The sequence below is a fragment of the Pipistrellus hanaki genome, assembly GCF_964339955.1.
Source record: "Pipistrellus hanaki genome assembly, chromosome: 7".
In the NCBI taxonomy this organism is placed as follows: domain Eukaryota; kingdom Metazoa; phylum Chordata; class Mammalia; order Chiroptera; family Vespertilionidae; genus Pipistrellus; species Pipistrellus hanaki.
This window is the reverse complement of record NC_140509.1, coordinates 2611379-2637448: the sequence shown is the minus strand read 5'-3', so window position 1 is coordinate 2637448 and position 26070 is coordinate 2611379. Positions and strand designations below refer to the sequence as shown.

Here is a 26070-nt window from a genome sequence, read left to right as displayed (position 1 = left end):
GCTACCTGAGGTAGACATTCTTGGTGCTCCCCTTTGTGGACTGCGTGTACAGCCTTGTTGTAGCTAAGTCTTTATTGTTGTTGGTATCACTGGGAGGAATTAACCTCCAGGCCAATTGGATATGAGTATCAGCTGTCTCTACACCAGGATACCTTCTGTATTGGAGACAGTCTTATAGGATCAGACTTGCAAAATTGCAGAAGCCTCTGTGCTCAGCGTGGATGGGGCCGAGTCTCAGGGCTGAGCTGACAGTCTTGGCTTCCCGTCAGTCCTGCCTTTGTGCTCGTGCCTCAAACCTCTGCCTTCCACGATCCCCTGAGTTTCCGCCTGACTGTCCAGATTCCCCTTGTAAGAGCGTGGGTGCCCCAGGGGCTCACCCTGAACTGGGTTTCAGTGCTCAGTGCAGTTGGAGCTGGGTATTCAGTACAGCTAGGAGCTTAGACTCCTTCTGCTATGGAGAGGCTACGGCAACCTCCGCAGTCAGACCTCTCTGTGTGCACTTACTTGCGCCCTGCGGCTCCTGGCCCCCCCAGTCTCCCAGACTCTGAGTCTCCGGGTGCCTTTCTCTACCGTCCAGACTCCACCCGTATGAGTTGGGTCCACGGGGTTTTGGCTGGGGCTGGGGTTCAGTGCAGTTGGAACTGGGGTTCAATGCAGTCGGAGGCTTCCTTTCCCCTCCCGCCAGCCCGGCACCCAGTGCCCTTCCTCTCTGCGTGTGAGCGTCTCCCTACCTCAGCGCTTTGCGGCTCCCAATCTGATCTGTGAGCCTCTCTCCTTTCTAGTTGTGGATTTCCCACTCAGCCAGCTTTCCTGTGGTTTTGTACTCGAAGGAACCGCTGAGCTAAAGCCAGCCCTTTCCTGTGGTTTTGGATGTTGTCTGTTCTGTTTTTTAGTTGTTGTTTTGAAATTGTTGTGCGAGGCGGCAGCTTAGGCGCTTACCTAGGCTGCCATCTTGGTTCTCTCCCCCACATAGAGTCTTATGTCACAGGATATACACTTCAATTTATATACGTATCTTTTTTTTTTTTTTTTAATAAGTTTTTATTTATCATATTATTACAAATGTTCCTTCCCCTCCCCCCCCACCATTATATACGTATCTTTGTTACAGAGATATACAATAAGGGCTTTCCAAAAACACAGTAAAATACACAGAAAAAGATACAATGAAAACATTTTATTGGGATAAAATTCTAAAGGGAAAATGGAACAGGAAAAGGAACAGAAAAGAAAACGAAATGAGGTAAGGTTTCGACGGCTCAAGGGCTTAGGCCAGGAGAGGCTCCGATCGGCCCAGCTGGGTGAAGACAATTCCTGGAAAGCACAGGAACTGCAGTGTTTAACTCAAAGGAAAATGTTAGCTGCTGACTTGAGATTATGTGAGGGGTACATTGTTTTTCAAAGTTCTTTTCCTAAAAACTTATTTATTGATTTTTGAGAGAGAGAAACATCAATTTGCTGTTCCATTTATTTATGATGCAGCTGAAACCGGTTTGGCTCAGCGGTAGAGTGTCGGTCTGCGGACTGAAGGATCCCAGGTTTGATTCCGGTCAAGGACATGTACCTTGGTTGTGGGCATATCCCCAGTAGGGGGGGTGCAAGAGGCAGCTGGTCGATGTTTCCAGCTCTCTATCTCCCTTCCTCTCTGTAAAAAATCAATAAAATATATAATTAAAAAAAAAGTATTAATGATTTTTCTTAAACATAAAAAAAAAAAAAGTATGATGTATTTGTTGCTTCTTGTATGTGTCCTGACCAGGGATCGAACCCGAAACTTTGGTGTATCAGCAAGTTGGTAGCTCAGTCGGTTAGAGTGTCATCCCAGGCACCAAAGAGTTGCCGGTTTGATCTCTGATCTGAGTGAATGAGGAAGGCAACCAAAAAATGTTTCTCACATCGATGTTTCTCTCCCTCTTTAAAATCAATGAAAAACATATCCTCAGATGAGTATTAAAAAATAAAATTCTTTTAGGGAGTATTTGAGCAGGCAAGTTCAAAGGGCAGGGCCCAGAGATCCTAATGGCCTGTCAACTGAGGGGCTGACTTGGTGGGGACTGAAGGGGCGAGAAGACACCGAGGGCTGGTGCCCTCAGACTTCATCCTGCTGAGCCAGTTTGCTTATGGGATACTCACACCCAAACCTGTAAGTGACCAGTTTGAAAAGCAGCCCTCGGTTTAGAGAATAATTTTGGAACAGATAATTTAATGGGCCCCAAAGTGGTCTGGGCTCACCATTCACTCACTCACTCAGTCATTATCTTATAGCCATACTACGCCCATCAATGTTGGCTGCCCTGGAGAGTATCCTATGTAATAAAAGCCTAATATGCATATTGTCCCCTCCACCGGGAGTTCCACCAGGAGTATGATGTGCACTGACCACCAGGGGGCGGCGCAGAACATGGTGGGCATTGGCGACATGGCACTGGCAGCCGGCAGCAGTGGAAGTGCTGCCGGCCCCAATGGGCTTCTGGGTAAGCGGGCCGCAGCTGCTGGGACTGCAGGGGCTGATTGGGCTCACGGTGGGTTCTCACAGAAGCTTGTCTGCTGAGGCCGGCTGGGAGAGAGAGTGCTGCCCACCTGGCTTCCATGTGGCACCGCTGGGCGGCCCAGAGGCCCACGCTGCGCCCGGTCCATGGCGTCCGACTGAAATTACCACATCTCCACTTGGGGACTTGGGTGCTGTGACTAGGGCAGAGGGGAGCTCATGGGAGTCGGGGGTCCAGGTGCTGCTTGGGGCCCAGCAGTCAGCTGGGACCTGCCTTCCATGCGAGACCTCCTGCTTCGATCACCGGCCAGGCCCAGGCACCGCACCTTGCGAGAATTCCGTGCACCGGGCCTCTAGTAAAGAATAAAAGTATAAAGTCTCCAGTCTCAGGAAGCTTCACATTAAACTGGGGGCACGAGGCTTACATGCAAAGTAACATCGTCACAGACAGTAGGATGCATATAACTACACAACTCCTCCAGGAAACACAAAAGTGCGTAATAGCCTTGGCATCAGCGCCCTGAGTTCCAATGAGACTCCAGGGGAGGGAGCTGAGCAGTCAGGCAGGCTTCCCGGGGGTGGAGGCTTCGGGAGGGCAGGCTGCGTGTGTCCTGGGCCTCCAGGGCTCCGCTCTCAGTGGCTGGGCCCGGCTGCCAGGCCACCTTCCTCTCCTCAGCCAATCGGATTTCTCCATCCCCGCCCCCTGGCACCCTCCCAGCCAGCACTTGGGGTGAAGTTGTGCCTGGCCTCCTCCCTCGCCTCTGGGGGCAGAGACTGTCTGCACACACGTTTGGTGCCTCCTGGCCCCAGTGTGCTGTCCCTCTGCGGCCGCTGTGGCTTTGCCAGATGCAGGGAGTGGGTCTCCACTGGCCACTCCCCCCAGCCCTAAAGGCCGACAGACACGGCTACCTGCACCCCGCACTCTGAGCCCAGGCTGCTCTCCATGAGATCTGACTTGGTGCCTTTCCCTTCCAGGTCCGTGTCCTGGAGACAGGCCAGCCAGCCAGGACAAGCAGACAGGGAAACCGAGGCAGAACCGTTTATGAAAACTGCTGGCAGTTTACAGCCATCAAACATTAAAAAATCCCGTCTTCCCTGACCAAGGACACTTACGAGTAAATGGTTTATTCTTCTCCCCAATCAGAGGGTGAACAGCTTAAATCACTCTACTCAGGGAGACAGCAGAAATCTAATTAGTGCTATTTATGCCACTCTCACCCAAGGGTAGACGAAGTTCAGGGAATAAATATCATTTTGGAGAACCAGCTAAAGCTGGTTTAGATCTTCCCCTAGGACCTCCCCTAACACTCAGCCCATAGATCTCAGGGAAGGACCCAGGCTGCCTTCCCCAGGGGCCCCCTCCCCCAGCGTGCCTCTCCTAAGCTCTGAGGGTCCCCGAGAGACCTGCAGCCAGGGAGCCATGGCGGTGGCAGCTGTCCGGGGCTGACCCCGAGCCTGTCGCCAAGGCCCCCTCCTTTCACTTCCCAGTGAGCAAGCAGCCCAGCCTGGCTCTCCTGTTGCTTCTTCGACCCCAGGCCCTTCCTGGTTCCACGGTCCCCAGCGTTAAAGAGCGCCCTCTCACCGTCATCTTTCCTGCAGGAAGCCAGACTTCACACACCACCAGCTGGCCTTGCCGGCCCCCATCTGGGCAGGTTCCAGTCTCGTAACATCCCCACTCCCTTCCCCTTCTCCCCACCCTCATCACTTTTTATTTATTTATTTATTTATTATTTTTTTTATATATATTTTATTGATTTTTTACAGAGAGGAAGAGAGAGGGATAGAGAGTTAGAAACATCGATGAGAGAGAATCATCGACCAGCTGCCTCTTGCACACCCCCTACTGGGGATGCGCCCGCAACCAAGGTACATGCCCTGGACCGGAATCGAACCCGGGACCTTTCAGTCCGCAGGCCGATGCTCTATCCACTGAGCCAAACCGGTCCCGGCCCTCATCACTTTTTAAATTTTATTATTATTTTTTTGTTAATCCTCAAAGATATCTTTTTCATTGATTTTTAGAGAGAGTGGAAGGGAGAGGGAGAGACACAGAGAGAAACAGTGATGTGAGAGAGACACATCGATTGGTTGCCTCCCGCACATGTCCCACCAGGTGGGCAATCAAGCCTGCAACCAAGGTACATGCCCTTGACCGGAATTGAACCCAGGCCCCTTCAGTCCTGGGGCTGATGCTCCATCCACTGAACCAAGCCGGCTAGGCCCTCCTCACTCTTCATTAGTCCCTTTTTCTTGAATATTTGTCCCAGGAGCTGCTTCTGGTGAATCAGCCTAAGCACAGAGTACACTGGCCATCACAGTGGCCATCACAGCTCCTGCTTCCTGTGTCTGTGCTGCGTGTCACTGTTGTCAGACACCCTAAATAACTCCATCGTTTTCACTGTTTAGGAGAAGAGAAACAGGCCAAGGAGAGGTACTGTCATGTGAAGCCACACAGGGGACAAATGGCAAAACTGGGATTTGAACTCAGATCTGTCCTAGGTCAAGGTGTCTGGTTTTAACTACTACCTGTTCCCAACTCTTCATCCATCTGTGTACCCCTGACACAAAATGCAGTGCCTCGCCCTGGCCACTTTGGCTCAGTGGATAGATCGTCGCCTGCGGACCAAAGGGTCCCGGGTTTGATTCTCGTCAAGGGCATGTACGTACCTCAGTTGTAGGCTTCTCCTGGGCCTGGGCCCTGGATGGGGCACATGTAGAAGGCAACCAATTGATGTTTCTCTCACATCAATATTTGTCTTCCCCTCTCTCTTCCACTCTCTCTAAAACCAATGGGATAATATCCTAGAGTGAGATTAAAAACACACCAAACAGTGCCTGGGCCTTCAAGGACCCTAATACATTGTATTAGTCACAGCTTTCCAGAGAAACAGAACCCATGTATGTCTATAAAAGGCTAAGATGCTAAGTGTCCTTCCCACTGTCTGCGCACTGACCACCAGGGGGCAGACGCTCAACGCAGGAGCTGCCGAGCTGCAGTGACTTGGCAGATGGTTCTCAGGTGACGCACCGGGAACCAGAGAGGAAGGAGCCAGCTTCCTCCCGGGGTCACTCCCGGGGCCACGCGATTCCACCTTCGGCCGTGGGTTATGTTGTTGCTGGGGCAGGTGGGCCCGAATCTGGTTACTGCACACGTGTGATTGTGTTCCACACCCTGTATGGCAGCAACTCTGCAGAGTGCCCTCTCGCACTCCGGGACCCCTCGGGGGATGTCGGAGAGCTGGTTTCAGCCTGACCCCCGCAGACCAAGCTGAGGGATTCCACCTGCCAGAGGGACCCCACTCACTCCACAGCTGCCTTTCGAGCCACTGGCCTGGGAGGGATCGAGGAAGGTTGGCTCCAGGGCACGTCAGGCCCTTCTCCCCCTGTCCTGCCCCCCGGGCCACCTTCTAATTAATCTCCTCTTCGAGTGCACTGACCCTGCTCCAGGCCACCAGCAGCACATAACAACGGAGACCTCGTAGGGGCTGGGGCTCTGGGCCAGGATCTGCGCGGCACTGCACGCCGGGCCAGCGCCCTGCGCAGCGGGTGGTGAGGACCAGACGCAGAGCAGGGAGAGGCCAGGTGCCCGCGGCAGGGCTGGGCGTCCCAGCTGCATGGGACCTCCCGTTCTCTCCGGCCCTCGGAGATGGGACATCGCCCACCCAAGTCATCGGGGCGACTCTCTGAGCCCAGTCCCCAACTCGGATGCTAACCTCTCCACAGCTCCCACCCGCAGACAGAGGCAGCGCCTGAGCCGCCCTCCGGTGCCCCACCGCCTGCCCAGCGCCAGGGAGCTCCGGCGCGGCGCTGGCTGGCGGTGCTCCTGGTGAGGGGTGAGGCTGGCGGCAGGGAGAAGGAGCGGTCAGCGCCAAGGGTTCACAGCTGGAGAAGACGGAGCTGTGGTGAGACAGCTGGCGGGAGACGAGGGAGGCGCGTGCATGGGGGCGGGCGCAGGCTGGGGGCTGCGGGGAGCGAAGGGAAGCGGTGGGCGCAGGGAACGACTTTCTCTGTCTGCTTGTGCCTGGCGTCCGTGCCCAGGCCAGTGGCTGGCCGTGCTCACTTTGGTGCCACTGGGCCCCACACTGTCCCCGGAGGAGAAGGCCCAGTGCCGCCATGAAGGGGAGTGTGGGCCTCTCTGCCCCAGGGCCTCGGGCCGCACCCCCTGCCCGGGGCTCCCAGGACCGCCCGAGCCCCCGCCCGGCATCGCACCCTCCCTGACGCCAGCCTCGCAGGCACCCCGAGGCCCAGGGCCCAGGGAGAGCAGCAGAGCCGGGGGAAGGCCACCCTCACGTGTGCCCCTCGGAACCTTGGGAACCAGGCTCAGGGGACCCAGCTCACCCCACGCCCTCCTCCCTGTCCAACCTGTGGGCCCAAGGCCGGTTCTGGGGCAGTCTGGGTCTTAGCTACCCACTGTCTAGCCCCAGTGAGCCAAGTCAGGGTCAGTGTCAGGGTGGAGTCGGGGTTGGGGTCAGTGTCAGGATCCGGGTCAGGATGGGGTCGGGGTCAGGGATGGGGTTAGGGTTAGGGTTGGCGTCAGGGTTGGGGTCGGGGTCAGGGTTAGGGTCAGGATCGGGGTCGGGGTCAGGGTCAGGGTTGGGATCGGTGTCAGGGTTGGGGTCAGGGTCGGGGTTAGGGTTAGGGTTGGGGTCAGGGTCGGGGTCAGGGTCAGGATTGGGGTCGGGGTCAGGGTCAGGACAAGGGTCAGGGTCAGGGTCGGGGTCAGGGTCAGGGTTAGGGTAGGGGTCAGGGTTGGGGTCGGGGTCAGGGTTGGGGTCAGGGTCAGGACAAGGGTCAGGGTCAGGGTCGGGGTCAGGGTCAGGGTTAGGGTAGGGGTCAGGGTTGGGGTCGGGGTCAGGGTTGGGGTCGGGGTCAGGGTTGGGGTCGGGGTCAGGGTCGGGGTCAGGGTCAGGGTTGGGGTCGGGGTCAGGGTTGGGGTCGGGGTCAGGGTTGGGGTCGGGGTCAGGGTCGGGGTCGGGGTCAGGGTTAGGGTTAGGGTAGGGATCAGGGTTGGGGTCAGGACAAGGGTCAGGGTCAGGGTCGGGGTCAGGGTCAGGGTTAGGGTAGGGGTCAGGGTTGGGGTCGGGGTCAGGGTTGGGGTCGGGGTCAGGGTCGGGGTCGGGGTCAGGGTCGGGGTCAGGGTCAGGGTTAGGGTAGGGGTCAGGGTTGGGGTCGGGGTCAGGGGTGGGGTCAGGGTCAGGGTTGGGGTCGGGGTCAGGGTTGGGGTCGGGGTCAGGGTTGGGGTCGGGGTCAGGGTCGGGGTCGGGGTCAGGGTTGGGGTCGGGGTCAGGGGTGGGGTCGGGGTCAGGGGTGGGGTCGGGGTCAGGGGTGGGGTCAGGGTCAGGGTCGGGGTCGGGGTCAGGGTTGGGGTCAGGGTTTGGGTCGGGGTCAGGGTTGGGGTCGGGGTCAGGGTCAGGGTCGGGGTCGGGGTCAGGGTTGGGGTCGGGGTCAGGGTTGGGGTCGGGGTCAGGGTCGGGGTCAGGACAAGGGTCAGGGTCAGGGTCGGGGTCAGGACAAGGGTCGGGGTCAGGGTCGGGGTCAGGGTCGGGGTCGGGGTCAGGGTCAGGGTCGGGGTCAGGGTTGGGGTCGGGGTCAGGGTTAGGGTCGGGGTCAGGGTTGGGGTCGGGGTCAGGGTCGGGGTCGGGGTCAGGGTTAGGGTTAGGGTAGGGGTCAGGGTTGGGGTCAGGACAAGGGTCAGGGTCAGGGTCGGGGTCAGGGTCAGGGTCGGGGTCAGGGTCAGGGTCGGGGTCAGGGTCAGGGTTGGGGTCGGGGTCAGGGTTGGGGTCGGGGTCAGGGTTGGGGTCGGGGTCAGGGTCGGGGTCGGGGTCAGGGTTAGGGTTAGGGTAGGGGTCAGGGTTGGGGTCAGGACAAGGGTCAGGGTCAGGGTCGGGGTCAGGGTCAGGGTCGGGGTCAGGGTCAGGGTCGGGGTCAGGGTCAGGGTTGGGGTCGGGGTCAGGGTTGGGGTCGGGGTCAGGGTTAGGGTCGGGGTCAGGGTTGGGGTCGGGGTCAGGATTGGGGTCGGGGTCAGGGTCAGGACAAGGGTCAGGGGTGGGGTCAGGGTCAGGGTCGGGGTCAGGGTCAGGGTCGGGGTCGGGGTCGGGGTCAGGGGTGGGGTCGGGGTCAGGGGTGGGGTCAGGGTCAGGGTCGGGGTCGGGGTCAGGGTTGGGGTCGGGGTCGGGGTCGGGGTCGGGGTCAGGGTTGGGGTCGGGGTCAGGGTTGGGGTCGGGGTCAGGGTCGGGGTCAGGGTCACGGTCAGGGTCAGGGTCGGGGTCAGGATCAGGGTCGGGGTCAGGGTCAGGGTCGGGGTCGGGGTCAGGGTTGGGGTCGGGGTCAGGGTTGGGGTCGGGGTCAGGGTCGGGGTCAGGACAAGGGTCAGGGTCAGGGTCGGGGTCAGGGTCAGGGTCGGGGTCAGGGTCAGGGTCGGGGTCAGGGTTGGGGTCGGGGTCAGGGTCAGGGTCGGGGTCGGGGTCAGGGTTGGGGTCGGGGTCAGGGTTGGGGTCGGGGTCAGGGTCGGGGTCAGGACAAGGGTCAGGGTCAGGGTCGGGGTCAGGACAAGGGTCGGGGTCAGGGTCGGGGTCAGGGTCGGGGTCGGGGTCAGGGTCAGGGTCGGGGTCAGGGTTGGGGTCGGGGTCAGGGTTAGGGTCGGGGTCAGGGTTGGGGTCGGGGTCAGGGTCGGGGTCGGGGTCAGGGTTAGGGTTAGGGTAGGGGTCAGGGTTGGGGTCAGGACAAGGGTCAGGGTCAGGGTCGGGGTCAGGGTCAGGGTCGGGGTCAGGGTCAGGGTCGGGGTCAGGGTCAGGGTTGGGGTCGGGGTCAGGGTTGGGGTCGGGGTCAGGGTTGGGGTCGGGGTCAGGGTCGGGGTCGGGGTCAGGGTTAGGGTTAGGGTAGGGGTCAGGGTTGGGGTCAGGACAAGGGTCAGGGTCAGGGTCGGGGTCAGGGTCAGGGTCGGGGTCAGGGTCAGGGTCGGGGTCGGGGTCAGGGTTGGGGTCGGGGTCAGGGTTGGGGTCGGGGTCAGGGTTAGGGTCGGGGTCAGGGTTGGGGTCGGGGTCAGGATTGGGGTCGGGGTCAGGGTCAGGACAAGGGTCAGGGGTGGGGTCAGGGTCAGGGTCGGGGTCAGGGTCAGGGGTGGGGTCAGGGTCAGGGGTGGGGTCAGGGTCAGGGTCGGGGTCAGGGTCAGGGTCGGGGTCGGGGTCGGGGTCAGGGGTGGGGTCGGGGTCAGGGGTGGGGTCAGGGTCAGGGTCGGGGTCGGGGTCAGGGTTGGGGTCGGGGTCGGGGTCGGGGTCGGGGTCAGGGTTGGGGTCGGGGTCAGGGTTGGGGTCGGGGTCAGGGTCGGGGTCAGGGTCACGGTCAGGGTCAGGGTCGGGGTCAGGATCAGGGTCGGGGTCAGGGTCAGGGTCGGGGTCGGGGTCAGGGTTGGGGTCGGGGTCAGGGTTGGGGTCGGGGTCAGGGTCGGGGTCAGGACAAGGGTCAGGGTCAGGGTCGGGGTCAGGGTCAGGGTCGGGGTCAGGGTCAGGGTCGGGGTCAGGGTTGGGGTCGGGGTCAGGGGTGGGGTCGGGGTCAGGGTCGGGGTCGGGGTCAGGGTCGGGGTCAGGGTTGGGGTCGGGGTCAGGGGTGGGGTCAGGGTCAGGGTCGGGGTCAGGGGTGGGGTCAGGGTCAGGGTCGGGGTCAGGGTCAGGGTCAGGATTGGGGTCGGGGTCGGGGTCAGGACAAGGGTCAGGGTCAGGGTCGGGGTCAGGACAAGGGTCAGGGTCAGGGTCGGGGTCAGGGTCGGGGTCAGGGTCGGGGTCGGGGTCAGGGTCGGGGTCAGGGTCAGGGTCGGGGTCAGGGTCGGGGTCAGGGTCGGGGTCGGGGTCGGGGTCAGGGTCGGGGTCAGGGTTGGGGTCGGGGTCAGGGTCAGGGTCGGGGTCGGGGTCAGGGTTGGGGTCGGGGTCGGGGTCAGGACAAGGGTCGGGGTCAGGGTCAGGGTCGGGGTCAGGGTCGGGGTCAGGGTTGGGGTCGGGGTCAGGGTCGGGGTCGGGGTCGGGGTCGGGGTCAGGGTCAGGGTCGGGGTCGGGGTCAGGGTCGGGGTCAGGACAAGGGTCGGGGTCGGGGTCAGGGTCGGGGTCAGGACAAGGGTCGGGGTCAGGGTCGGGGTCGGGGTCAGGGTCAGGGTCAGGGTCAGGGTTGGGGTCAGGGTCGGGGTCGGGGTCAGGGTCAGGGTCAGGGTCGGGGTCAGGGTCGGGGTCAGGGTCAGGGTCGGGGTCAGGGTCGGGGTCAGGACAAGGGTCGGGGTCAGGGTCGGGGTCGGGGTCAGGGTCGGGGTCAGGGTCAGGGTTGGGGTCAGGGTCGGGGTCGGGGTCAGGGTCAGGGTCAGGGTCGGGGTCAGGGTCGGGGTCAGGGTCAGGGTCAGGGTCAGGGTCGGGGTCGGGGTCGGGGTCGGGGTCGGGGTCAGCGTCGGGGTCGGGGTCGGGGTCGGGGTCGGGGTCGGGGTCGGGCTCGGGGTCGGGCTCGGGGTCGGGGTCGGGGTCGGGGTCGGGGTCGGGGTCAGCGTCGGGGTCGGGGTCGGGGTCGGGGTCGGGGTCGGGGTCGGGGTCGGGGTCGGGGTCGGGGTCGGGGTCGGGTCGGGGTCGGGGTCGGGGTCGGGGTCGGGTCGGGGTCGGGGTCGGGGTCGGGGTCGGGGTCGGGGTCGGGGTCGGGGTCGGGGTCGGGTCGGGGTCGGGGTCGGGGTCGGGGTCGGGGTCGGGGTCGGGGTCGGGGTCGGGGTCAGGTGGGAAGGCAGGCTCTGATGGGAAGGAAGGCGCTGGAGCGGCAGGGGAGGATGTATGTGAGGGAGGAGGGAGAGACAGTGGGCGGAAGGAAGTGGAGGAGGAGGAGACAGTGATTGGGGAGCCGGGCAGGGGTCGGAGGAGAGGAGAGACCAGAGGAGGGAGGCGGAGGGAGAGGGAGTGGGCACAGCCTGGGTCCCTTCTCCCTGGGGAGGGCCTGGGGGCTCAGGGAGGGGAAGGCTCTGCCGGGGGAGGTGGCGGATTGAAAGGGCTGCGTTGGGATGGGCCCAGGCACAGCCGGGCCTCCCGGAGGAGGGCATCTCAGAGCTCCCACCGGCCGCGCGCCGGGTCCTGGGGGCCTGTCGTACTGACCACAGCATTGGGTGGTTTTCCTTTCTTCTCTATATGCTTATTTAATCCTCACCGAGAATGTATTTTTATTGATTTTAGAGGGTGAGGGAGAGAGAGAGAGAGAGAGAGAGAGGAACATCCATCTGTTGCTTCCCATTTCTGCCCCAACCAGGGATCAGACCCACGGCCTAGGTATGTGCCTTGACCGGGAATTGAACCCGAAATCTTTTGGGGTATGGGCGACGCTCAGCCACGTGGCTGGGCACTGTACCGCATTTTCCAGCGTATAAGACGACTTTTGAAACGAAAAAAAGTCAACCGAAAATCGGGGCAAAAGACCAAAATTACACAAAAATTACCTGCAGATCTTGACGGCAAAGTAAGTCTTTTCTTTGAAGTGGGGGGTAGTCTTATACAGCGAATATAGGCCTAACCTAGGTTTTAACTGTAAAATTAGGCAGTCGTCTTATACGCCGGAAAATACGGAATTGTTATTATAATAGTTTTATATGAGGGCAGCGTTAGCATCTCAGTCTTCTTTAAAAACATTTCATTTTATGCGCTGTAGAAAGAGAGGAGCCCTGCTGGTTTGGCTCGGTGGCTGCAGGGCCGGCCTGCAGACTGAAGGGTCCCAGGTTCGACTCCAATCAAGGGTGCATGCAGGCGGAAGCCCATCAGTGATTCTCTCTGGTCATGGATGTTTCTCTCTCTTCCTCTCCCTTTCTCTTTGAAATAATAAAAACATTTAAACAAGAAGCTTGCATTTAAAAGAAAACAGGAAGAGAGGAAGGGAGAGGGATGGGCTGTTAGAAACATCAGTCGCTGCCTCCTGCACCCCCACACTGGGACGCAGCCCGCACCCCGCATGCGCCCTGCCTGGGAAGGGACCAGAACTTGTGGCTCCTGGGCTACCCGTGAGCACTGAGCAGCTGGCTGGCCATCGTTACTGTTTTATATCTATTTAACCAGACCTCCTCCTGCTGGTGAGGGGACGGCCAAGTAAGTACTTATTCCTGGGCGGGGCCGACCTGACCTCTGGATTCACATCGGCTTTTTGGGTCGGACGGGGACATGCCAGGAAGCGGGCCCAAAGGCCCCGAGAATAGTTAGGTCCCCTTTCTGCACCTGAGGCTGAGGACCCCCCGAAGCTGAGGACCCCCCCCCCCAGGCTGAGGAACCCCCTGAGGCTGAGGACGCCCCCCCCCCCCCGCCGAGGCTGAGGACCCCCTGAGGCTGAGGACACCCCGAGGCTGAGGACACCCCCCCCCGCCAGGCTGAGGAACCCCCTGAGGCTGAGGACCCCCCCCCCCCCGCCAGGCTGAGGACCCCCCGAGGCTGAGGACCCCCCCCCCCGAGGCTGAGGAACCCCTGAGGCTGAGGACCCCCCCCAGGCTGAGGACCCCCCCGAGGCTGAGGACCCCCCCCCCCGCCGAGGCTGAGGACCCCCCGAGGCTGAGGACCCCCCCCCTGAGGCTGAGGACCCCCCGAGGCTGAGGACCCCCCTGAGGCTGAGGACCCCCCGAGGCTGAGGAACCCCCGAGGCTGAGGACCCCCCCCCCCGCCGAGGCTGAGGACCCCCCGAGGCTGAGGACCCCCCCCCCGGGCTGAGGACCCCCCGAGGCTGAGGACTCCGGGCGGCGGAGCCAGGAGCGCTGAGATGCGGCTCTCCAGCGAGCTGACTCCTGCGAGGGCATTGCTGCTGCATCGCAGTGTGGCCAGGTGCCCAGGGGCCGGGCCTGAGACCCCAGGACCCGCGCCGCCAGGAGCCCGAGCCTTGCGCCACGCCCTGCGGCAGGAGGGAGGGGCCGGAGCCCTCGGGCTGACCCGCCCCCGCTTTGGGGACAGGAAGGAGCACAAGTTCCCGCGGAGAGAAGGGCTGACCGGACCGGAGGGAGGCCCAGGAGGGTCCGGTGCTGCTCTTTCCCGGGTTTCCGCCGGCCTCTGGCTCATTCCCTCCGGCCGCCTGCGTCCGGTGCCCGGGTCTCGCCGGCCAGCTGCGGGCGCCCCTTCGCGGGCGAGGCGGCCTGGGGAGGACAGGCTGCCCGCACGGCACACCGTCAGACGTTCCTCCAGCTCCAGCGGCGTGGCGGTCGTGGAGATGTGGTGCGGCCCGCAGGCCGCAGGCCGGCACCCACTGCCGTTTCTCACTGGGAGGCGCAGGGGGCTGGCTGAGGACGGACGCGCTGGCACGGCCGCACCGGGCGGCAGGGAGCCGGGAGGTGAGGGACAGAAAGGCCCTCGGCCGGGGAGCATGGCTCCTCGCGGACGTCGGTCAGAGGCATGGGCAGGGGAGGGCGCCTGGCCGGGGGTGGCGTGAAGCTGGCACAGCAGGAGCCGGGCACAGCCTCTGCCCCGGCGGGCGGGCAGGAGACTGTGCGCTGTCAGACCTGCAGGGCCCCCGTGTCCGGAGCGTGTGCGGTGTGGCTGCCGGCGAGGGCACGTCCCAGGAAGCTGCCTCCGCCCCCCCAGGAGCTCTGTCTGGGGAGGAAACTACTGACAGGTGAGGCCAAAGGTTTTAATCACCTGACAGGGCCCCGACCCCACTCTCCCGTCCCTCCAGCCTCACCCAGGCAGGCCTGGCTCACCCACTGTGACTGACCCTCCCCCCCATGCTCCCCCCTCCCCTGCTTCCCCCCCAGCACCCAGCACAGCACACAGCCCTGCCCTCCAGGTTTCCCCTGTGGCCTGCCAGCCGCGCCCTGGGCCTCCTCGCTGAGCGCCAGCACGGTCCGGGCGCCCGGCTCCACCACAGAGGGCGCCCGCTCGCCCTCACCCCGGCCTCCAGCCTCCCTGCGGGACTCAGAAAGCGGGCGCAGGCCGCAGGTGCTCCGCTCCGTGTCGCTGACAGGGCTGCGCCTGAGCCAGGCCTGCCTAGGGGAGGCCCGGCTGGCCCCAGGGCACAGGATGGGTGTCCCATGCTAGACCACAGTCTGCAGAGAGGGGAGGTTGGCAGAGGAGGAAGCAGACACTGCTGGTCCCCGAGGAAGGAAACCCTCTGGGCTCCAGAGCGGGTCTGACCCCTCAGCTGGTGCAAGCCCAAACCGAGGCTCCTGCCCCGCCAGGAGGGCAGTGCCCGCACACCCTACACTGTCCTGGGAGGCAGTGCCCACACTCCCTACACTGTCCTGGGAGGGAGTGCCCACACTCCGTACACTGTCCTGGGCTGGAGGGAGTGCCCAGTCTGTACACTGTCTTGGGATGGAGCTGCCCACATTCCATACACTCTATAGGGGGGGAGGGAGTGCCCACACTCCGTACACTCTCCTGGTGTGGAGTTCCCACACTCCGTATACTGTCCTGGGAAATGAGGGCAGTGCCTGCACTTTGTACACTGTCCTGAGGGGGGAAGGCAGTGCCCACACTCCGTACAGTGACCTGGGAGAGGGCAGTGCCCACAGAACGTACACTGTCCTGGGGGGGAGTGGCCACACTCCGTACACTGTCCTGGGGGGAAGGGGAGTGCCCACACTGTGTACACTGACCTGTAGAGGGAGTGCCCACACTCCGTACACTGTCCTGGGCGGGAGGGAGTGCCCGCACTGCGTACACTCTTCTGGTGGAGGGCAGTGCCCGCATTCCGTACACTGTCCTGGGCGAGGCAGTGCCCGCACTCCGTACACTGTCCTGGTGGGCGGAGTGCACACACTCTTTACACTGTCCTGGGGAGGGCAGTGCCCACACTTTGTACACTGTCTTGGAGGCAGTTACCACACTCTGTACACTGTTCTGGGGAGTGAAGGCAGTTCCTGCACTCCGTACACTGTCCCACGGGAGGGCAGTGCCCACACTCCGTACACTGTCCTAAGGGGGCAGGGAGTGCCCGCACTCCATACACAGTCCTTGGAGAGGGCAGTGCCCACAATTCGTACACTGTCCTGGGTTGTGAGGGCAGTGCCAGCACTATGTACACTGTCCTTGGGGAGGGAGTGCCCGCACTACTTACACTGTCCTGGGGTAGGGCAGTGCCCACACAACGCACACTGTCCTTGGGGAGGAGTGGCCACACTCCGTACACTGTCCTGGGGAGGCAGTGCCCACACTCCGTACACTGTCCTGGGGAGGCAGTGCCCACACTCTGTACACTGTCCCGGGTGGGGAGGGCAGTGCCTGCACTTTGTACACTGTCCTGGGGGAGGGAGTGCCCACACTCCATACACTGTCATGGGGGGAGACGGCAGTGCCCACACTGTACACTGTTCTTGGGGAGCTCAGTGCCCACACTCCGTACACTGTCCTGGGGAGGCAGTGCCCACACTCTTTACACTGTCCTGGGGGAGGCAGTTCCCGCACTCCGTACACTGTCCTGCGGTGGAGGGAGTGCCCAAATTCTGTACAGTGTCCTGCGGGGGAGCGAGTGCCCTCATTGTGTACACTGTCCTGGGGAGGGAGTGCCCACAGTCCGTACACTGTCCTGGCGGAGGCAGTGCTCAAACTTCATAAACTGTCTGTGGGGGGAAGGCAGTGCCCACAATCCGTACACTGTCCTGGGTGAGGCAGTTCCCACACTATGTACACTTTGCTGAATCCCAGAGCTGGCTCGCAGTCTCGGCACCAGGACCTGCGTGTCCTGGCCTGTGTGCAGCTGCTGGCAGACGTGGTAGAGACAGTCCGCCCTATAATGGGCCTCAGTGGAGGACTCAGACAGGAACAGAGGAGAGTGAATCTGCCCACCAGGTGCCTCCCTGAAGCTCCAAAGTGCTCTCTGTTCACTGTCCTCCCCGCGGCCCGTCCCGTCTGCGGCCCGTCCCGTCTGCGGCCCGTCCTCCCCGCGGCCCGTCCCGTCTGCGGCCCGTCCCATCCGCGGCCCGTCCCGTCTGCGGCCCGTCCCGTCCGCGGCCCGTCCCGTCCGCGGCCCGTCCCGTCTGCGGCCCGTCCCGTCTGCGGCCCGTCCCGTCTGCGGCCCGTCCCGTCCGCGGCCCGTCCTGCCTACTGCACAGCCCGGTGTCGCCCTGTCCCTCCCTCCCTTCTCTCTCAGCCCCCGGCTGGGGGCAGCGGCCCTCAGTCTGGGCGAGGATGGCAGTGAAGAGCATTCCTGGCCGCAGTGGGCAGAGTGAGTAAGCGCTGAGCGTGCTGGGCGGGGCTCGGCTCCGGGCTCCGGGGGAAAACGTTGTTGTTGCTGTGAGAGCGAGTCACAGCCTCACGGGACAGCCTCGTGCGGCTGACTTAGAGCAGGAAGCGCGCAGGGAGGTGCTCTCAGCTGACCAGAGGGCGGGGGGGCTGAGGTGGAGGGCAGAACCCCACCTCCGGGTTCTTCCTCTTCCAGACTCACAGCCCGAAGATGGCCTCGGACCCCAAGCCCCACGCCCCAGTCCGGCTGCAGTGCCGGCCTGCAGGGTCCCGGGGCTGTGAGGGGGGCGGGCGCAGGGACAGCCCAGGGGGCTGAGCGGCCACTGCCCAGGGCAGCCCTGGAGGAGGGTGATGGGGCTGCGCGGAGGGGAGGGTCGCGCTGAGCAGAGGCCACACCGGAGCTGTGGCTCTCAGCTCCACGCGCTCTGCTGAGCGGGATTCCTACCCCATCACCCCAGTCTCTGAACTGGAGCCACCGCCCTGCCCCCCTCTCCCAGGCCGGCCCTCTGGGCCGGAGAGCAGAGGGGGAGCGGCTCAGGGATGGCACCTAGGAGCAGAGGCGGCCGGGCTGGGGGCCGGGGGTGGCTCAGGGCCGGGCCGGCCTGAGCCTGCTGCCCACCGGCCGGCGAGTGCCACCTCACCGCGGCGCACTCTGCCCGAGGAGGCGGGGCCGGGTCACCGGGTGCCTCCGTGGGTAAGGGCCGGGAGTGCCGTGGACCTGCCGTCCCGGCCAGTGGCTTTGGTCCCGTCCTGAGGACCGGAGGGGCTGACAGAGAAGTCTGCTTGCCAAGAGAGGGCAGAGGGTCAGGCCCGTGTCCTCTACACGGGAAACCACCGGGCGGCAGAGGGAGCGCCCGCACAGACCAGCGGCCACCGGCCCGGCTCCGCCCCGCGTTCCCGTCGGGAGGGCCAGGTGCAGGGCGTGGACCGGCCGCCGCTCCGTGGGGGCGGTGAGGGCGGGAGACGGAGCCCCAGTGGGTGTGGAGGAGGGAGAAGCCGAGAGGGAGGCGCCGGGCGGTGGGCAGCAGGGGGGCCCCTCGGTGCGGCCGGCCCTCCGCTTCTCCCCATTCCACAGCCGCTCCTCCTGGCCCTCCTCTCCCGCTCCCTCTCCGTGGCCGAGCGAGGGCTGCCCAGGGCTGCGTGCCCGGCTGCTTCAGGCTGGACAGCGCCCAGGAGAGGCTGGGGACAGCACCTTGCTTCTCACTTCTTCACCCCCGGGACTGCGCCCGCCCCCACAGGCTGAGGACTCCCCGGAGCGGCCGGAGGGCGGGTGTGTGCCCTGGTGTCTGCATGGGGCGGCGGAAGTGCGGGGCGGAGTGCAGGGCTGGGTGAGTTCTCTCCGGCTCCCCTGCTGGTTGCCAGCCATCTGGGCAGATATAATAATTTACACTCGTTTCATGTAGGAAGAGCGGGAAGAAACACATTTACCCCTCAGGGCTGTGCTGAGGGTCAAGCCCCGAGCGCCTCAGGCCCCGGGGAGAGACCCGGCCCGCAGCCCCATGGGCCAGCCCCCTGCTGCAGCCCCCCCTCTGCCTGCCCTGCGTCACAGCCGCCCTCCCTGCCACCCACTGCTCCCGCCAGCTCCCAGCTCAAACCAGCTCCTAAATGCCCTTTCCGCCCTCTCTTCACTCCTCCAGGCCTGCCCCCTCCTCCCTGTGCCCCAGGGGCCCGGTGCCTGGCCCCCTCCTCGCCCTGTGCGGCTCAGTGAGGACAGGGCCAATCCACTGCTACCTCCAAAGCAGGCCCCGGCACGGGGTGTGTGGGGCTGGCAGGAGTGGGGGGACGAGGGCTGGAGTGATGAGACCTACTTTCTACTTAAACCAGAGCAGGCTGGGGGGCCTGTCAGAGAAGGAGCCAACGGTGGCTCTCAGCTCACTGGCCAGCGGCCGGAGGGGCCCGCCGGCCTCAGCCGTGTCCCGCTGCCCGCCCGGGCCCACGAGGTCTCTGCTGCCTGAGCTGAGCGGGGCTGGTGTGAGCCGGGACGGCTCAGGCCGGAGGACAGGAGGCCGTGGGAGAGGAATGGGGCGCGCACCAGTGTGTGGGCCGCCGGAGCCCTGGCCAGAGGCCCACAGAGACTGCCTCCTGCAGCGGGCGGAGGCCAGCCTGAGCCGGGAGGGCCGGGAGGGAGAAAACAGAACAACGTTGACGCCTGTTTGTGCTAGAAAGGAACACCTCGCGGGCCGCACGCTCCCCCTCACCCAAACCCCAGGCTCCCAGCGCCCTCCTCCGCCTGGAGCCCAGGCCCGAGGGGCCCAGAGGGAGCAGTGGGCCAGGAGCATGGCGGCTGCCCAGGAGGCAGTGTGGGGCGGGGCGGGGCCGGGCTGAGAGCTGGCTGAGGGCGCTCCCGTGGGGGACGCAGGCAGCACGCTGCGGCTCCGTGGCGGGACCTGCCCCTCTGCCGTGTGGGCTTTCTGAGCACTTCCCACGCGCCCACTGAGACCCGCAGGCCCGCACAGCCCGGCGCCCCCTCTGGTGGGCGAGGGACATTGCGGTCAGGAAAGTTTGGTGCAAGGCCCACAGCTGGGAGGGGAGCTGGGACAGGAGCCAGACCCCACCCCTTATCAACTCTCTCCAGGGAAGGCTGCCCCTGGCCCCCAGCCTGGGGAGGCTGCCCCTGACCCCCGGCCTGGGGAGGCTGGCCCTGACCCCCGGCCAGGCCCCTGTGGGAGCCACTAGCAGCATGTGGCTATTTACAGCCTAATTAATGGAATTAGATAGAAATAAAAATTCCCTTCCTCTGCTTGGGAACACTGGCCTGTCCCTAGAGCTGCAGCCACGGAGCTCCTAAGGAGACGGGACCTCGCCAGCATTGCAGGTCCCGGCTGGGGCTGGAGGGGGAGGCAGAGGCCCGCAGAGCCGGGGTGCTGGTGGCAGGGGGGCCGGGTCTGGGTGAGGGGAGCAGGGTGCGGCCGAGAGCAGGGGGCGGCCTCCCGGCGCCTCCCCCGATACCAAGGCTCTCGAAACACCAGGAGCAATTAGGTGGCTGGGGTGGGGCGCCCGGAGGGCGGCCGGCAGGTCCCGCGCCTTCCTGTTTGCGCACCGCCCAGCAGAGCGAGGCTGAGGGAGCCGGCGCCGCCTGCCCATTAGCCTTCCTGGGCTCTGGCTCACCTGGCCGGCGTCACGGCGGGAGGGGCCGCGGGGCCTGTGAGTGACCAGGGCCCAGCCAGCAGGGTCCCACCCGGCCTTCCCCACGATGAGGCCCTGCAGCCAGCTCCCCTCACGCCGCCCGAGGCCCCCAGGGAGAGGCCCCCTCCCCAGGGAGAGACCCCTCCCCAGGGAGACCCCCCTCCCCAGGGAGACCCCCCTCCCCAGGGAGACCCCCCTCCCCAGGGAAACCCCCCTCCCCAGGGAGAGGCCCCTCCCCAGGGAGACCCCCCTCCCCAGGGAGACCCCCCGCCCCAGGGAGACCCCCCGCCCCAGGGAGACCCCCCTCCCCAGGGAGACCCCCCTCCCCAGGGAGACCCCCCGCCCCAGGGAGACCCCCCTCCCCAGGGAGACCCCCCGCCCCAGGGAGACCCCCTCCCCAGGGAGACCCCCCTCCCCAGGGAGACCCCCCTCCCCAGGGAGACCCCCTCCCCAGGGAGACCCCCCTCCCCAGGGAGAGGCCCCCGCCCCAGGGAGAGACCCCCCTCCCCAGGGAGACCCCCTCCCCAGGGAGACCCCCCTCCCCAGGGAGACCCCCTCCCCAGGGAGACCCCCTCCCCAGGGAGACCCCCCTCCCCAGGGAGAGGCCCCCTCCCCAGGGAGACCCCCCTCCCCAGGGAGAGGCCCCCTCCCCAGGGAGAGACCCCCTCCCCAGGGAGAGACCCCCTCCCCAGGGAGACCCCCCTCCCCAGGGAGACCCCCGCCCCAGGGAGAGGCCAAGGAGCGCTCCGAAGGCAGATCCCGTCCTGACCCAAAAGGCTCGCTCGCGGCTACGTGTGTGGCGGGCAGGCGCCTGGCCGTGCCAGGGCTCAGGTGGGGTGCAGACCCTACAGGGGAGGACATGGGGGAGCCAGGGGCTGAGGTGGAGGCCGGCGGGAGCAGGGGCCTGGGCAGGGCGGGAAGCTGAGGGGGGCGGGGCTGGGCAGGCGCCGTGGGAGGAGGGTAGCCACCGGAGTGGGCGGCCGCGAGCGGGCGCGCCGGTTCCAGGTTAGGCAACCGCGGCCGGCACCTGCTGCGCACTGGCGGCTGAGTAGGCAGATCCCAGCCGATTGCTTCAGCTCCTGCCACACCAATGCCCCCTGGGCACTGCCCTCCTGCCCCTCCCGCCCCACGGTGACTCCTGCCCAGAGAATGTCCGGCCCTGCATAAAGGCCGGCGTCCGCACGCCCGCACTCAGAGCCATGACGTCCAGCACGGGCTCCTCGCGGGCACCCCGGACGGGGCGTGAGGGCGGGCACGGGGCCATGGCCCTGCTGCTGGCCGGCCTCCTGCTGCCAGGTAGGAGGCGGGGAGGGGGCGGGGGAGGGGGAGAGGAGGGTGCAGACCCCAGGTGAGGGAAGGCTGGGGGACACTGTGTCTGGAGCGGAGGGGTGGGGGGCCCCGCTGTCTGGCGCTGGGGCCTGGGCTGCTCTTCGCTGTCACCAGGCACGTTACTTAAACTTTCTGAGCTCCAGTTTCTGAGACTGATAACACCCAGCTTCAGTCTGTTGGGTGCTTTGGGAATTCTGGAGGGTTCTGTGGAAGTTGTTTGAGTCTAGAGGTGAAGACTGGGCGTGTAATAGGCCCAGGGCCCTCAGAGAGCAGAGGGCACGAGGGACTGGCCGGCACAGGCATGGCAGGTGGGGGCTGGGGACGCCGGCCAGCCACGCAGGCGACTGGCTGTGTGTTTTCAAGCCCCTTCCACAGCACAGCCACAGCACAGCCACGCCACAGCCACGCCACAGCACAGCCACAGCCACAGCACAGCCACTCTGCTCACAGCCATGCGGGAGAGCACAGGCCGCCCCCGGCCTCCCAGCGCGCAGGCTGAAGCCGCTGAGACCTGGCACTTGCAGTGCCAGTGCGGGCTGTCCTTGCGGGCAGGGGCGGGGAGCCCTGGAGGAAGAGGCTGGGCCATCTGGAGGGAGGCGGGCAGGAGCACCGGGTGGCCGGGCTCACGGAGGCCGGGCAGGGAGCGCTCCATCCGTGTCCTGGGCCGGGCCAGGAGAGCCGTGGCTCAGGGTGGCGTCCCGTCGGGCTGTACTAGCAGGCTCTGAAGCAATAGCGGGCCCCCACATCCGGCCCCCACTCAGCTTTCCCGCGTGGGCAAAGCTGAGTTGGGAGCACCGCGGGAAAGCTGAGTGGGGAGCAGAATCCCCACCCTCCCCCAAGCCCCTCTGCGGGGGGAGTGGCTGAGCAGCCGGGTCCCCTGGGCCCTGCCCTCTAGGCAGCCCTGGCCGCTGGCACTCTCTTCCCAGCGTCCCTCCTGCTGCCCGCCCTTCCTCCCTCGCTCTCCATCGCCGATTGTTTCCTCGGTCTCCTCCCAGCTGGTCCGGGGATATGGCCCCTCTCGCTGGGTCCACTGCTGTCCCCCTGGGCCGGCCCTGCAGGCCGTTGGTCCTACTCCCTCTCCAGGCCTTTCTCCCAGCCCACGTTGCATCTCCTCTCCTTCCGGGCAGATGTCCGGCCCGCCCCCTCCCCGAACAACAGGCCTGCCCTGTCCTGCCGCTCCCTTCCCTTCAGGCCACAGCCTCTCCCTCTCTCTGCCCAAACTCCCCGGCCGCGCAGGGGATGGAGTGGGTCTGAAAGGGAGGAAGCCACACCTCGTGCCCCTACTAACCATGACTTTCCTCCCCAGGGACCTTGGCCAAGAGCATCGGGACCTTCTCAGACCCCTGTATGGACCCCACCCGTATCACCTCCCCCAACGACCCCTGTCTCATCGGGAAGGGGGGCTCAGGCAGCCCTGTTTCCAGTGCCGGAGGCTCTGGGGGCGGCTCCGGCGGCTCCGGCGGAGGTTCCAGCAGTGGCTTCAGCGGCAGTCCTAGTGGCTCCAGTGGCTCCAGCGGCTCCAGTGGAGGTTCCAGCAGTGGCTTCAGTGGCAGTCCTAGTGGCTCCAGTGGTTCCAGCGGCTCCAGCGGATACAGTGGCTCCAGTGGCAGTTCCAGCGGCGGCTCCGGCGGCTCCAGTGGCTCCAATGTGGCCCAGGGTGGTCCTTCGGGGTCTTTGCTGTTTAAGCCAGGGACCAGCTATTCCCAGAGCAGCTACAGCTCCGGGTCTGGCTCCAGTCTGCAGGGTGCCCCCAGCTCCTCCCCGCAGGGGTCCGGCCCCGCCGCCCCAGGCCGCGGCGGCTCTGCCCACTTCGTGGTGAGCTCCTCCCAGTCTGGCGGAGCCTCCAGCTCCTCCGTCTCCCAGACGTCCTGGACGTCCAGCAGTGGCGGCCAGAGGGGCGGCCCCAGCTCACGCCCCTGCAGCCCGGACATCCCCGACTCCCCCTGCAGCGGGGGCCCCGTCGTCTCCCACTCCGGCTCCTACATCTCCAGCTCCCACTCTGTGTCCGGGGGCCAGAGGCCGGTGGTGGTGGTGGTGGAGCAGCACGGCTCCGGAGGCCCCGGCGCCCCCTGCGGCAACGGCGGCGCCCCCGGCAGGCCCTGCCCGCCCATCACCTCTGTGGACAAGTCCTACGGCGGCTACGAGGTGGTGGGCGGCTCCTCCAACAGCTACCTGGCCCCGGGCATGACCTACAGCGGCGGCAAAATCTACCCTGTGGGCTACTTCACCAAAGAGAACCCCGTCAGAGGCTCCCTGGGGGTGCCCTCCTTCGCGGCCGGGCCCCCCATCTCCGAGGGCAAGTACTTCTCCAGCAATCCCATCATCTCCAGCCACAGCTCCAGCGCCGGCATCTACCCGTCCGGGGCCTCCTCCGTCGTCGTGTTCCAGCCAGTGGGCTCCGGTGGTGTCCAGCCCTGCGCGGCGGGCTCCTCGGGCCCCAGGGGGCCCTGCTCCCTCTCCGGTTCTGGGGTCCACATTGTCTCCGGCGGCTCGGGCTCCTCGCACCCCTGCGGCAGCGTCTCCCAGGGGCCCTGCTCCCCGCCGGGCACGGGCGCGCTCAGCCACAGCTCCGGCTCCCAATCCAGCGGCAAAATCGTCCTTCAGCCCTGTGGCAGCACGTCCAGCGCTGCGGGTCACCCCTGCGCGCCCGCCTCCTCCTCCGCGCTGGCCCGGGGGCCCAACGGCTCCCCGCAGCCCGACCCCTCCGCTGGCGCCCAGCCCTGCGGCGGCTCCAAGACTCCATGCCGCTCCCTCCGGGACATCCTGGCCCAAGTGCAGCCCCTGGGGCCCCAGCTAGCTGGCCCTGAAGCCTTCCAGCCCCAGGGACAGGCTCATGCCAGTCCATAAGTCACTTCTGTGCGTGCATGCATGTGCAGCGCGCGCACACACACCACACACGCATACACACACTCATGCACACACACACACTCATGCATACACACACACACGCACACGTGCGCACACACGTGTGTGCTTGGAGACGCGAGGCCAGGCATGGGGTCAGCTGTGTCCTCCTCGCTCCCAGAGCCCCCTGCAGCCGCCCTGCCCGCAGCCCCCTCTGCACCTTCCTGCGTGGAGGAGATGGACGTCACTGGCTCCCCCTGGCCGGGCCCTCCACTCAGACTGCGGACTGGGAAGCCTGACTGTCAGAGTAACGCTGGTGCCTGGACAGGTCACCCTCCCTGTCCATCGGCCATAGAACGCAGTCTGACCCATTTCCGGACCGCAACGACGGTGACCGCCTCCGCCCGTTTCCACCCTCCAGCCCCCCACGCCGTGCAGCTCACGGAGCCTCCCGCCCGGTCGCCACTCCTGCCTCTCGGTCTCCGTCGCAGTCTCCCTTCCTGGCTGCTGCATCCTCACCATCAGATGTGTCCCTGCATGAGGGAGGCGCAGGGCGTCCTGGGGACCCCCCAGCCCGTCGTCAGATACTCAATAAACGGCATAACCTAGCAGGGGTCCTCAAACTTTTAAAGTGGGGGCCAGATCACGGTCCCTCAGAGAGCTGGAGGGCCGGACTGTATGAACTACTAATTCCTACTGTAACACCTCGGCTGCGCTCACTGCCCAGAAAACCTGGGGGCCGGATCAGACTCCTCTGGGGGCTGCATGGGGCCCGCGGGCCGTAGTTTGAAGACCCCTGATAGAGGCTGGCGTTTTGCCTTCGCGGGTCCCGGGTCCTCAGGCCCAGCTGTCCCGCGCTGCCCTGGCCGGGCTCCTGCCGGCGGAGGCGTGAGCATCGGCACTGACAGCGGAGGCTGACGGCCCCAGCAGCCCTCCCACACCTCTCCTCGTCCTTCGCTCCAGAAAGCCCACTCCCGCCTCAGCCCCCACTCACCTGGTCCTCCCCATTCCGTCTCCACCCAAGCTCCTTCCCTACCGCTGGTTTACCTTGTCACCTAGACGCCACGCCCTCGGGGAGCCCCGCAGGGATTTCCTGGGTGTCGGGGACACAGGGGAACCTTGGGGAGGCTGGGGCAAACACCAGATTCCTGGCCACTGAACCAGAGCCTGGGTGGGGGAGTAAGGAGAGTGAGAGGAGAGAATGAGGGCATGCAGCAAGCACGGCCCCTCCTGGGCCTGCCCAACCGGGTCCCAGCCCCGGAGAACAGAGCCCCGGGTCCCTAGAGAGCTCCACAGAGGATATGGGGGGGGGGGGTGAGGGGCCATAGAGGAGAAGGGGTGAGGGGCCATAGAGGAGAAGGGGGGGAGGGGCCATAGAGGAGAAGGGGGGGGAGGGGCCATAGAGGAGAAGGGGGTGAGGGGCCATAGAGGAGAAGGGGAGGAGGGGCCATAGAGGAGAAGGGGGGGAGGGGCCATAGAGGAGAAGGGGGGGGAGGGGCCATAGAGGAGAAGGGGGTGAGGGGCCATAGAGGAGAAGGGGAGGAGGGGCCATAGAGGAGAAGGGGGGGGTGAGGGGCCATAGAGGAGAAGGGGGGGAGGGGCCATAGAGGAGAAGGGGGGGGTGAGGGGCCATAGAGGGGCCATAGAGGAGAAGGGGGTGAGGGGCCATAGAAGAGAAGGGGGTGAGGGGCCATAGAGGAGAAGGGGGGAGGGGCCATAGAGGAGAAGGGAGGAGAGGGGCCACAGAGGAGAAGGGGGTGAGGGGCCATAGAGGAGAAGGGGGGAGGGGCCATAGAGGAGAAGGGGGAGGAGGGGCCATAGAGGAGAAGGGGGGAGGGGCCATAGAGGAGAAGGGGGGAGGGGCCATAGAGGAGAAGGGGGAGGGGCCATAGAGGAGAAGGGAGAGGGGCCATAGAGGAGAAGGGGGTGGCTTCTGTGGGAGGAGAGAGGAAGGAAGGTGGTCGGGGCCATGTAGGGGTGTCCTGGAGTCAGGCAGAGGAAGCGGAGGCCCGGAAGTTCCAAGTTCTCATGTCAAGAGGCCAGCGGGGCTTCCTCTGCCTGGAAATGACCGCCCCAAAGCAGGGCCAGGGCCCCCCAGCTCGGCGGCTGCGCCGGCGCTCACCTCCT

General features: G+C 65.1%; 1 protein-coding gene across 3 annotated transcripts; it reads left to right on the top strand.

Moving 5' to 3' along the window:
* The first annotated feature begins 16108 nt into the window (after positions 1 to 16108).
* Positions 16109 to 24021, top strand: CDSN (corneodesmosin). Of its 3 annotated transcripts, none has more exons than XM_084891132.1 (2): positions 16109 to 16251; positions 22406 to 24021. In XM_084891132.1, exon 2 carries the CDS (start codon positions 22447 to 22449, stop codon positions 23944 to 23946), a length of 1500 nt encoding a protein of 499 aa, XP_084747258.1. In that variant the 5' UTR covers positions 16109 to 16251; positions 22406 to 22446; the 3' UTR covers positions 23947 to 24021. The 3 variants fall into 3 exon arrangements, with proteins under 3 accessions (XP_084747258.1, XP_084747257.1, XP_084747256.1); XM_084891131.1 differs by lacking the exon at positions 16109 to 16251 and adding an exon at positions 16553 to 16627; XM_084891130.1 differs by lacking the exon at positions 16109 to 16251 and adding an exon at positions 20733 to 21066.
* Positions 24022 to 26070: the final 2049 nt, after the last annotated feature.

What these genes read in the sequence shown, in the direction of transcription:
- CDSN (XM_084891130.1), top strand. Translation starts at nt 20,970, where the DNA reads ATGACGTCCAGCACGGGCTCCTCGCGGGCACCCCGGACGGGGCGTGAG. An exon ending in GGCCGGCCTCCTGCTGCCAG is followed by an intron (nt 21,067 to 22,405) that starts GTAGGAGGCGGG and finishes TTTCCTCCCCAG; the next exon opens with GGACCTTGGCCAAGAGCATC.